At 57.7% G+C, this 12,246-nt stretch overlaps 1 protein-coding gene across 5 annotated transcripts in view; it reads right to left on the bottom strand.

Annotated features, from left to right (window-relative positions):
* The window catches only part of UVSSA (UV stimulated scaffold protein A), a 47,827-nt gene that overhangs the window by 14,714 nt on the left and 20,867 nt on the right, over positions 1-12,246 (bottom strand). For 3 of the 5 annotated variants that reach the window (XR_012516789.1, XM_039468595.2, XM_074395770.1), the window contains exons 9-10: positions 4,624-4,768; positions 3,994-4,128 (exon numbers count right to left, since the gene is read on the bottom strand). Coding sequence is in view for 2 of the 5 variants with exons in the window: in XM_039468595.2 (XP_039324529.2) it covers positions 3,994-4,128; positions 4,624-4,768 (280 nt within the window). In the remaining 3 variants the exon portion in view is untranslated. Of the gene's footprint in view, positions 1-237; positions 3,537-3,993; positions 4,129-4,623; positions 4,769-12,246 lie in introns of all 5 variants that reach the window. The other 2 variants (XR_012516791.1, XR_012516790.1) reach the window with 2 other exon arrangements.

Genomic DNA, 12,246 nt, shown 5'->3' with positions numbered 1-12,246 from the left:
CCCCAGAAGAGCATGGCTGGGATGGTGCAGGCGTGGGGGATGGCCGAACACCACTGTAGCCCAGCCACCACCCCAATGCTTCGGAGAGCACCACCCAGAAGCAGAACAGTCACTCCCACGTGGGTCTGAATTCTGACTTTGCATGAACCAGCCTCCATCCATGGGCGCAACTGCCACCTGCAGGAGGGGCTCTCCCTACAGCACAAGGGTGACCGTGGCTGGGCCCTGAGGCATGACCTTGAGGGTCACGGGACGTCCATGTGAAGGTCGTCTTTCCACCACCGGGGCGTGAGGACAGGGCGGCAGCGCGCCCGGAGGAAGGAGCACACACTACTCAGCCCTTGGCAGCACAGAGGGCCAGGCGCTGGGGACTGGACTCCGCTGTCCTGGGCCTCCCAGGTGTGTCCGGGCCCATGCTCTGCTGTCGTCATCAGCCTGTTTGGAGGCGCTTTCCTGCGATGCCACAGGATGGGGGAGCTGGTCGTGCTGGCAGTAGAGGGCTCCACCCCCCGCCCACCTGGATGCCCAGGCAGGGGAGAAGTGACTGAGGGGCCCTCACACAGACCCAGATGCCCCTGTGCCACCACCAGGCCTCCTTCTAGGGTACACAGCCACACTTGGGGCCAGCAGGAACTGGGGAGGACAGATGGGCAGTGCCAAGGTCTCCCAGGGATGGGAGACTGCCTGCTGCCTCCTGACGGGGGGACGGCTGGCTCTGCCCAAGCCTCCCAGGTTCCCACGCTCTGCGTCCATGGGTGCTGGAGGAGCAAAGCCCAGTAACCCTGCCCTTGCCCTGGGCCGGCAGACAGGAGCACAGCCCCAGGCACGGCCCATGCTAGGGAGAAGGCCCTGCCCCAGGGCCACTGGACCTCATTTCTGCCTCCACCTTGGTCTGGGGTGAGACTGGGTTGGGATAAGGGGGTCTCACGCTTGCAGGGCCTTCAGGTAGCGGGTGGGAATGCAGGCACAGCATGCCACCCGGGGCCTTGGCCCCACTGCAGGGAGAGGCATCTTGGGTAGAGCCCCGGCAGGATGAGGAGCACCTGGCCATGTGCCCCATAGTCAAGGATACATGTGGCTCCCCGAGGGTGACCGACCACCGGGCCAAACGCCTCCTGCCACACCAGGAGAGGCCCTGTATGAGAAGCAGTGACGAGTTCTGCCACCCAGAACTCCGACAGGACGAAATGCCCTGTGGGTCTCAGAGGGAACACTTCGGAGCCAGCATGCCACAGGCTCCACCGCTTCCTACCTGCCCGGGAGCAGGGATGCTCCCTTCTGCCTGCCTCTGCCAAAGCCCACCAGTCTTTTTTTTTTTTTTTTCTTTCCTGAGATGGAGTTTCACTGTTGTTGCCCAGGCTAAAGTGCAGTAGCGTGATCTCAGCTCACTGCAACCTCAGCCTTCCAAGTTCAAGCAATTCTCCTGCCTTAGCCTCATGAGTAGCTGGGATTACAGCAACGCGCCACTACGCCTGGCTAATTTTGTATTTTTAGTAGAGACAGGGATTCTCCATATTGGTCAGGCTGGTCTCAAACTCCCAACCTCAGGTGATCTGCCCACTTCAGTCTCCCAAAGTGCTGGGATTAAAAGTGTGAGCCACTGCGCCTGGCCCAGCCTTTTTTTTTTTTTTTGAGACAGTACTTTGTTCTGTCATTCAGGCTGGAGTGCAATGGCTCGATCTCAGCTCACTGCAACCTCCACCTCCCAGGTTCAAGTGATTCTTCTGCCTCAGCCTCCCGAGTTGCTGGGACTATATGCACACGCCACCCCACCCAGCTAATTTTTGTATTTTTAGTAGAGATAGGGTTTTGGCCACATTGGCCAGGCTTATCTCAAACTCCTGGCCTCAGACGACCCACCCGCCTCGGCCTCCCACAGTGCTGGGATTCCAGGCCTGAGCACCATGCCCAGCTGGGACCTGTGGCCTCCAAGGGAGGGGTCTTTCCAGAGGCTGTGGGGAAAGAGCTGTTTCCAGGGCCTGGGGGTGCCAGCCCCGTCAGCCCGGTCTCTCACCACAGATTGGCTCAGCCCTGGCCTTCCAGAGCTGCACTGTCTTACCCCTGAATGAAAGGGGTAAGGCTCTCTGACGTCCCCAGATGGGGCTGAAAGCTAGAGGGCAGGACCCCTCCTCTTGGTGATGGAATATGGTATGAGTAGCCCCTGCCATCCTGGCTAGGGGCCAGCCAGGAGTGTGGCCCTCAACTGGCTGTGAGCACAAGCGACACCCAGGTGGTGCCTTCTGCACCAGCCACACACCCTGGCCCATGCGGCTGACACGGGCCCTTCCCCAGCTGGGGCCACTCCCATGTGCAGGCCACCACCAAGCTGGCCCCACACAGGTCTGTGGGCAGGTGGGGGAAACGTGAAACCGTGAGCTTGCAGCACCAGGTGGGTGGTGCTGACAGGCCACGCAGGTGCAGGGTAAAGCCAGGCCTGCCCAGCAGGGTCCTGGTGCCATCCAGGACTAACCAGGTCCTCACCAAGAAGCTGTTCAGGTTTCTCACCTGTTGCAACTGCCCGGGGGCTCAGGGCAAAGTCCGGGGTACTGGGGCAAGGCCAGGCAGGCATAAGGAGGGACAGGCGTCTGCTTCTAGGTGGAAGCTGTGCCAGGCATCACCTGCCAGGCTGAGAGGGGCATTCCTGGTGGCAAAGTGTGGTAGGGACGGCTGTTTCTTCCTGCCTGCCCAGCCCCTCCCTCCTTGCACTGCCGCAATCTGGCCCCCACTAGGGGCAGCGTCTCTGCAGCCCCGAGGAGAGGGCCCTGAGATCTTAGCCCTGCAGAGTGAGGACAGGGTCTGCCTCTCCTACTGTCCTGCCCGCGTGAGTGAGCCCAGCAGAAACCTGGGAACAGAAGCAGCGGTGGACAACGCACCAGGACACGCAGGCACTTGGGGCCCATTGCTGGGTGTCCAGGAAGAGGCGGCGGCTGCCCTGGACACATGGGGCTCCTCAGGCTGCCCTGGACACATGGGGCTCCTCAGGCTGCCCGAGGACCCTTGCATGCTCCCTGCCCCTGCCACCACTCTCTCCAGAGATTCTGAGGTTGGTGCCTCACGAAGATGAGATGCTCCCACATCACTGGGGGATTCCCAGCCCTGCAGACCCCGCAGCATTAGCTTAAATGTTTACGGTGTTTGCACAGGGAGCCCAGCCCTTTAAGCTGAGCCATCACAGGTGCTGTGGGGACGGCAACATTCCCTGCATCAAAAGCCAGCCTCTTCCTGTGTCACACTGGCCCTGGGTCTTGATGACAAGGACTGGTGAGAAGCTGGGGTACCCACCACCTCTGACCCCTAAGGGAGACGGGCTCACCTGGGTAGGGGGCAGGAGTGGGCTCACCTCCCTTGTGTGTAGAGCTGTCCTAGGGTGGGAGCTGAGGAGGTGGCAGGGACCCTGCTCCCCCGATAGCCATGCCAGTGAGGTCTGGCAGGGGCTGGAGTACTCAGGTGGCCCCTCCAGGCCCAGCAGCCCAGACTTGAGCAGATGATTCCTGTGTACCCTCTTCTGCTGCAGCTCCCCAGAGAAGAGGTCAGTGCTGTAGGGGTGCCAAGGGGGAAGCAGGCAGGGAGGGTAGCTTCCTGAGGCTCCCTGCAGCGCCCCCACCTGAAGTGTGGGCACACAGTCACTACAAGCAGCCCTGGTGCGGCAGGAAGCCCACTGCACAGCTGTGGTGAAGCGGGACACAGCACGGGCCCTGGGGCGGCCTTTAGGGGAGTGGCTTCTCATCCGGCTGTTCCTGCAGGATAACACCCAAGCTCCATGGATGCCCCAACACAGCAGCGGAAAGGCTCAGAAAAGCCCTGCTGGGCTCCACAAGCCGGCTCAGCAGGGGAGGCCCACCCGTGTCCCTCTAGGCACCCAGAAGGTGGGCAGAGCTGGGCGGCGGGGCCAGCTTCTGCTAAACTAGTGAGGCCTGGCAAGCTGGCAGCACCCTCCCCAGGCAGGGGCCCTGGCTGTGTGCCCTGGCCAACTTCAGATGCCCGGGGACTCACTTGAGGATCTTCCCGGCTGTGGGCAGCTCCTGGCCCCAGTAGTGCAGGTCCACGCCGTAGGGCACCACAGGTGCCCGGGCCCGCTCTGCTGCCAGCTTCTGGGCCTCCTCTGGCTCCAGCAACACTCTGGAAGGGCTATAGGAACAGATGGGACATGCTGACTACACGTGTGCTGCAGCCACCTGCTTCTGCCTCCCCAACCCCACAGCACAGCCAGGGCCTCAGGTTCGCTCACATGAGCAGTGGCTTCTGCCCGCACAGGGCCTGGGCTTCAGGGCCACCACGGAGGTCCTGAGAGAAGCTGTGGACCCTGGTCAACAGCGGGCCTCTGGTCTGCTGTCCTTTACCCTAGTACAGGGGTGACCTGACATCTGCCTCTCAAACCCCAGTCCTGGGGACACCTCTCAGAGGCACAAGCAGTGCCTGGAAGGGTATCTGCTGGCTCAGCCCCACCCAGGCTCCAGCTGACGCTGGCGCTGACAAGCCCAAACATGGCACCAGTACTGCTCACCCAGCCAGGGTGCAGATTCCAGGCTTCACCAAGACAGCCAGGGAAGGCCCTTAGCAGCCTACTGGGGCCAGCCAGTGCTCTGGACAAGGGGGCTCAGCACACAGGACATTGGGAGTCACCTGGCAGACGAGGGTCGCGGCAAATGGTCCTGGAGCCGCCGCAGCTGAGCAGCCGCAGAGGTGGGATCCGACGCCTCCTCGTCCCTCCTCATCCTCATCCGCAAGACCCGTGCAGCTGGGTCCTTCTCGGGCGTCACCTCTAGCCCTGAAACAGACATGTGTCGACTCCTGCCACCACCCCCACAACTCGCCAGGCACCTCCCACAAGACTGAGGAGAGAGGACGCGCCTACACGTTAGCACACTCCATCTTCCCACAGTCCCGAGCTGGAACCCACTATCTGACCTCATGGGCACAGGTGGGGCACGGAGCAGCTCAGGCCACGCTCTGCAGAACACAGCAGGGGGCAGTGGCTCTCGCGGTCCTGGCTAGAGGCCACGCTGTTTACACACTGTGCCGCCTGGCTTTGCAGAAGTGCCACCCTGAGAAGACGGATTCACCAGGTTGTCCAGGAGCTGGCGGCAGTCACAGCCCACGCCGCCCTGCACCCTGTGCCCACAGTCCCAGCAGCTTGGGCTCCAGTGGTGAAATGTAGGCAGCCTGCAGGCCTCCCCAGTCCCCAGGCCCAAGGTGGCAGCCACTTGGTCCTCAAGGATGAAGAGGCGTGCACCTCCAGACAGGGTTCCAACCCACATCTTGCACCAAGGTAAAATCCAAGATTAGCGGGGATTCCAGCCTGTGTCCCCGAAGAAATGCCTGGGGCTGCACCACAGCTTCAGCAGGTGCCTATGAGAACCACGGGGGCCACTGGACCAAGGCCCTGGACCTGGCAACTCCCTCCCACCGGCTGCCAAGCAGAGGCTGAGCTCCAACAAGCATGATGCTGTCCAGAGTGCCTGCTGCAGAGGGCCCACCCTGCCACTAGGAAGACAAGGCTATGGCCGCATCTCTACCATCACAGAGATGACAGGGACGAGGCCACCAGCCTCCGCTGCCCAGCATGCACCCAGAGTCCCCGAGGTGGACAAGGAGATTCTCCAACACTGCTGGGCCCTGACCTGCTTCTCACTTCCTCCTGTGCCATGGCCTGGACTTTGTTCTCAGGCTGCCCCATGGGGCTCACCCTGACTGTGATGGCACCGTTTGGTCAGGGCAGGTGCCTATATTCCCCAGAGGCTGTCTAAGCTAGTGTCCTGGGGCACTGAGATGGCAGAGGGCACAGGAGGTGCCAGGCAGCCTATGGATAAGGACAAAGGGCATCACCCACCTCCCCAAATCTGCTGCAGGAGCAACTACAGCCTTCCTTGAGCCCTTCCTCCCGTGGGCCTGCCGGTAAGAGGGGGCTCAAGACCCCAGAGGAACCTGGACCGCAGGTAAGCCAGACATCCAAAGAAAGAAAACGGCCAGAGCAAGGCGCCCTGGCTGTGGCAGAATCCACAGGCAGCCCAGGCGAGGGGGCTCGCAGCCCGTGCCACACTCCGGAACCACGGGCACTGCAGAGACAGAGCGAGAGGCCAGGAAATGAGAGGGGACCCTGAAGACACCTCTACCGAAGACAAAGGGAAAGAAAAAGCAGCAGGTGCAGAGGACTTGCTGGATGGCTGAGGGGACCAGCCACCGTGGCACGAGTGAGATGCAGGTGACCGCGGACAGAAGACACTGTTCAGAGTTCTGAGGGCTGAGGGGGGCGCGCACGTTATCAGCATCCTCATCTCTCCTCAAACTCCAGCAGGACAGAGAAATAACTGGAGTGCAGAAAACAGCTGCAGAAACAATGAGCCACATTTTACTGGAATTAGAAGGCTCACTAAGAGTCAAAGGAGAGAAAGCAAAACCACGCTTGAAACCCTAACAAGGCTGTAGCCCCACATGGTTAAAACCCAGAGGTCGCCGGGCGCGGTGGCTCAAGCCTGTAATCCCAGCACTTTGGGAGGCCGAGGCGGGTGGATCATGAGGTCAAGAGATCGAGACCATCCTGGTCAACATAGTGAAACCCCGTCTCTACTAAAAATAAAAAAAATTAGCTGGGCATGGTGGCGCATGCCCGTAATCCCAGCTACTCGGGAGGCTGAGGCAGGAGAATTGCCTGAACCCAGGAGGCGGAGGTTGCGGTGAGCCGAGATCGCGCCATTGCACTCCAGCCTGGGTAACAAGAGCGAAACTCCCTCTCAAAACAAACAAACAAACAAAAACCCCAGAGGTCAGCTTGATTTGGATACAAAGTGTCAATCCTGACTGTGTCCCTGAAGGTGTTGCCTGGAGGCGATGCAGGAAAACCTAAGCACGTCACAGCCCAGGAACCGCAACTTGACTGGACAGAAGCTGTGTCAGGGAGGGTCCTGCCAAAGGAGATTGGCATTAGAGTCAGTGGGCAGGGGAAGGCAGACCACCCTTAATCGGGTGGGCACCATCTAGCCAGCTGTCAGCCAATGTGAAGCAGCAGAAAAGCATGGAGAGGAGAGACACGCCTCGCCTCCCAGCCCACGGCTTTCTCTGGTACCCGTGAACATCATACTCCCAGTTCCTCAGTTTAGAGACTCGGACTGCTTCTCCTCTTTCCTCAGCTTACAGACGGCCTACTGTGGGGCCTTGTGGTCATGCAACTTAGCTGATAATTCCAAAGAAATAAAAATTCTATTGACAACAGCATTTTCAACAGCAACCGTGAATGCAAGATCTTAAGACGGTCCCTTTGAAAATGCTGAAGGAGAAGTTCAAGCTCAGAGTTTTATAGTCTGCTAAACGATCATTTCTTGTGGAGGTGGAGGACGATGACCTCATGGAGACAAGTCCCTTTGAGGTTTGCCACAGCGAGATCTGCTTTGAAAACACCTTTAGACCCAGTAATCAGAAAGAAAAGTAAGTGCAGGGGGTTGGAGCAAGACGTGGGCACTGAGCACTGAGACTCCACCAGAGGCGAGGCGGGAGGCCACGAGTGCCTGAGAAGCTGGAGGTGAGACAGAGACGCGGGAGGTGAGTGCCCCGAGATGCGAGATGTAGGAGGTGAGCGCCCTGAGCCCTGAGACGCCGGAGGTGAGTGCCCTGAGACGCCGGAGGTGAGCGCCCTGAAACGCCCTGAGACGTGGGAGGTGAGCGCCCTGAGACGCCGGAGGTGAGCGCCCTGAAACGCCCTGAGACGCGGGAGGTGAGCGCCCTGAGACAACGGAGGTGAGCGCCATGAGCTTCGGGAAGTACACTGAGCACATGACTTTGTAAAGGTTACTCTTGCCTGGCCCCATCCCAAACCCAAGTTTTCACATCAACCCGAATTGTGGGTTCTGGATGATTCTATGTGATGGGGTGGAAGGAGGCTACACGTGAGGAGATGGTGCTAGGTGATTTGCCTTGTGCAGGAAATAGTACAGACACTGAGAAACTACAGAAACGAACAGTAAATCCTTTCCACAACAAGAAGTGACCATCTGAAGAATAAAAACCAGCAGAACTGGGCACATAAATGGTGGGAGAAAGAAGTGAGAGGCCAACAATGGAAGCCAGTCGGAGACAAAGTGTGACGGATGGATGGACGGACCGCCACAGGCCGCGGGGTGTCTTCTGAAGCCTCGCAAACAACTGTTAACTTCACAGATTCAAATTACCGAAAGGACACACTCAGGAATGGATGTCTCTGGCAATGTGCTGTCTAAACAAGACCCACTTAATACAATGGTTAGAGACAGGTTTAAAATAAAGGGTCAAAGAAAGATTTACGAGGAAACAACAACCAAAAGACAGAGGAGGTTATAGGTGGGTCCTAGAAAAACCGGACTTTAAATAAAAAACGGGAGGGTAAAAGAAGGAATGCCTGAAGGTGTAATACACACAAAACAGATATGTAACTTAAAAATGCAGTCTCCAAACATAAGCAATGCTGAGAGGCTCCAGGGAGAACTGGGTACCCATGACTGTGGGGACTTCTGCAAACTCTCTTGGGAAGTGGCTGTTAGGCAAAGAAGGAGCCGTATCACAGGTGGTTTGCACAGCACAGTCAAAACCACCAACTAAGAGATGCTGTGAGACTTATCTGATATAGGCTGGCTCTGTGTCCCCACCCAAATCTCATCTTGTAGCTCCCATAATTCCCACGTCGTGGGAAGGAGCAGGTTAGAGGTAACTGAATCATGGGAGTGGGTCACTCCTGTGCTGTTCTCCCGACGGCGGGCGGGTCTCACGAGATCCGACGGTTTCCCGTGCTGTTCTCCCGACGGCGGGCGGGTCTCAAGAGATCCGACGGTTTCCCGTGCAGTTCTCCTGACGGCGGGCGGGTCTCACGAGATCCGACGGTTTCCCGTGCTGTTCTCCTGACGGCGGGCGGGTCTCATGAGATCCGATGGTTTCTCGTGCTGGTCTCATGACAATGAATGAGTCTGACGAGATCCAGTGGTTTTAAAGCAGGAGATTCTCTGCACAAGCCCTCTCACTGCCTGCTGCCATCCATGTAAGATGTGACTTGCTCCTTCTTGCCTTCTGCCATGATTGTGAGGCCTCCCCAGCCATGTGGAACCGTTAAGTTCATTAAACCTCTTTCTTTTGTAAATTGCCCAGTCTCAGGTATGTCTTTATAAGCAGCATGAAAATGGAGTAACACAATATCCAAGAAGTCCTTCTCCAACACACATGCAGAACTGACAAAAGAAAACCAAGTCCAAAGTCAACGGAGGCCTCAGTTACCTCCCAGGAATCTGCACTGCCCAGACGGTGTCCTGAGATCACAGAACAGTGTGTCAAAAACAGAGCTCAGGTGCCCGGAAACTGGGGTAGGCATGATGTATTACACACACACAGGTCCACGCACAGACATGCTATCACTGAACATAGGTGTGCTCACTGCAGTGCATGCAGGCCTTCTGTTTGTGCAGGTTACTGAGAACACACACACACACTTACACTTACAGACACATTCTCACTGAACACACGTGTGCCCACTGAAGAACATTCGGACTTTCCAGGCTTACTGAGAACACACACACACACACACACACACACACACACACACTCGTACTTACAGGCATGCTGTCACTGAACATACGTGTGCTCACAGCAAGCTTTCTGAGGACACCCACGGTGCCTCCACTTACCAAGCTGCACAGCCAGGAATCCTCTGTTTGGAGAACAGAGCTGGGAGAAGAACTTGGGGTACTGCAAGGCTGCCTAGGGCAGGAGCTTCCCCGGAGGAAAACAGGACAAAGAGCCTTGCTCAGGCCCATGACAAGCGTCCCATAAACCCGAGGAGGTGACCCACCCAACCCCGTCCCTGAGTTGTAGAGGAAGGAAAAAGTTGCCTCTCTGAAAGGGCTCACAGAATTCGGGGTCTGAAGCCACCTCTGACTTGGGCCACTGGTGCTCTGGGCGGTCAGCCTGACGCTACACAGAAGCGTCGCGTCCCATCTCAGTATCCGCAGGGCTCGCCAGCCTGTGGCTGTGGGCCAAGTCCAGTCCCTGCCTGTTTTCATGATCGAGTGTTACTGGCACACAGTAACAGCCATCATCTACGCCTGGAAACAAGGCGTCGTGTAGCCACCAAAGCCAAAGAGACTACGCCCTGGCCCTTCACACAAGGTGCCTGCCCCACACGGAAACTCCCCTAAGCCATGCACTGCTGCATGCCTGTGGGGCTGCTCCCATTTCCTGGGTTCCCAGGGGCTGAAAATGGAGGGCATGAGACAGAGTCATGCAGAGCAGGTGACAGGGCCAGACTTCCAACCCCCTGAGGCGTGCACCCAGGCAACACTGGGCAGCCCCTGCTCAGCCCCAGTGCCTGATGCCACATCCCAGGTTCTGCTCCCAAAACCTGCCCAGTGCCCCTCCGTGTTCCGGCAATACACATGACACAGATAGAGGCTGCCAGTACACACGTGCACACATATGCACACCCGCATGCACACGCACACGGGCACACACATACACATGCACGCACACAGTGAGGGAGGCAAGACTGATAAGTGAACAATATGACATTTAGATACAATCACAGCCAAAAGATCAATATGAGAATTCCTAAGAGTTACAAGAATGAAATATATTTTTCATCGATTTGTTGTTTTAAACCATTAAAAAGATGGGTAAGCGTGTTAAAGCAGGGTAAATACTCAGGGCACTAAAAACACTCCCACTCACACATCGTGTGGAAAATCAATCTCACTGACATACTTTCAAAGTAAAACCCCAAAAAGCAGGCAGCATTCCTCAGGCACCGAGAGCACACATTTGCAGGAAGAATAATGACTCCTGGAAAAACCGGAGGCCACACGTCGCGGCCGAGCCTGGCGCCCGCCCCACCCACACAGCAGCTGACTTGAGTCCAGTATCCCGGCTCAAATTCACTCCCACGGCTGCTTTTAGAAAGAATCATAAAAATGTCCAAATCCCCTTTTTTGTTTAAATTGACCAATGGCACCTACTTGCCTGGAGCACTAAAGCAGACAGTGGAGGGAAATCGATGGCAGGAAATGGAGAGGCGGGGCCCGCGCCCAGGCGGGCTGCCCAGCGCTGACACTATTGATTTTACCTAGTTCAGCTGGCCTTGTAATTAAAATGTAAATTTGAGAAAGAGATTATGTCCTGACAGAAATGGTAGGATTAAGGGGAAGATAAAAGCCCCTCAGTGAAAATTCAGAGAAAGAAATGAGAAAGAAAAAGAGCATGGGTTTCCTCCGTGCTGTGGATTTAGACTAAATCTCACTACTTCAGATTCACCCACATTTAATTGAAAAAACAGCGACAGAATATAAACTAGTGTTATGAACTGAGCTGGCCCCTCTGCCTGCCCCCACGGTTCCTGTCTGGTACCTGCCTCCGGCACTCCTGGGGCCCCAGGTGTGAAGCTGAGGGGGGCTGGGCGTGCCCACTGTGCACCCCAGAAGGCAGCTCTGTCGCCAGGGCCTGCCCCTCCCTTCGACCTTCCAGCCCATGCCTGGGGCTGGCACAGCCGGAGCCGCACGCTCACACCCAGGCTACCCCCAGCAGTGCTGGCTGGGGAACCGCACCAGGCCCACAGGGGCCATCGGCATGGTACCTTCAAGGCTGAGGGCAGAATGTGGTCAGCCATCCCACATCAAGAAGTGAACTGGTGGCAATACAACTACCAGGGCCTCTGCCTGCCTTGGGTGAGGCTGTGACAGAGCCTCCAGCTTCGAAGGCACCCTCATCTCCACCAGGGCACACGTGGCCTGAGAGGAAGGGGGCGGCCGCCATGCTGCAGAGGAGCTCGAGTCAGCAGAGGAGGGCGCTGGGAGACCTGCAGCTGTACAACGAGGCCAGCGCACCAGCTGTGCACGCTTTGCTGGATCAGGACGGTCCTAGCAGGGGCAGCTCATTTCTGCTCTGCTGAGCCTGGGGCCTGAGCTGGAGACACATCGGGAGAAGACGCATCTGTCCCCACCAGGGTCAGGCTGGGACAGCCCACAGGCAAGGCTTGGCTGGGACTGCCACGCCCAGTGCCTACCTGTGACCCCGTGAGGCTCTCGGTACGCGCAGCAGGGCTGTGTCAGAGCAGGCGGCCCAGCAAACCTGGCAGGGGCTGCGGCCCGCTTGGCTAGATGCTGTTGTAGATGGGCTCAGGACCCCGGGGATCCAGTGGGGAGGGACGGCCAGGCCTGGTGACAAGTGAGCGCTGTCATCGTGTCTGGCCACAGGCTAGAGGGGGCCTCGGCTCTTCTGATGAAAGGAGACCGCTCTGTTCTT

Source organism: Saimiri boliviensis, chromosome 3 (genome assembly GCF_048565385.1).
Source record: "Saimiri boliviensis isolate mSaiBol1 chromosome 3, mSaiBol1.pri, whole genome shotgun sequence".
Lineage (NCBI taxonomy): Eukaryota > Metazoa > Chordata > Mammalia > Primates > Cebidae > Saimiri > Saimiri boliviensis.
Note: the sequence above shows the minus strand (reverse complement) of the source record. Positions and strands in the feature narration are given on the sequence as shown.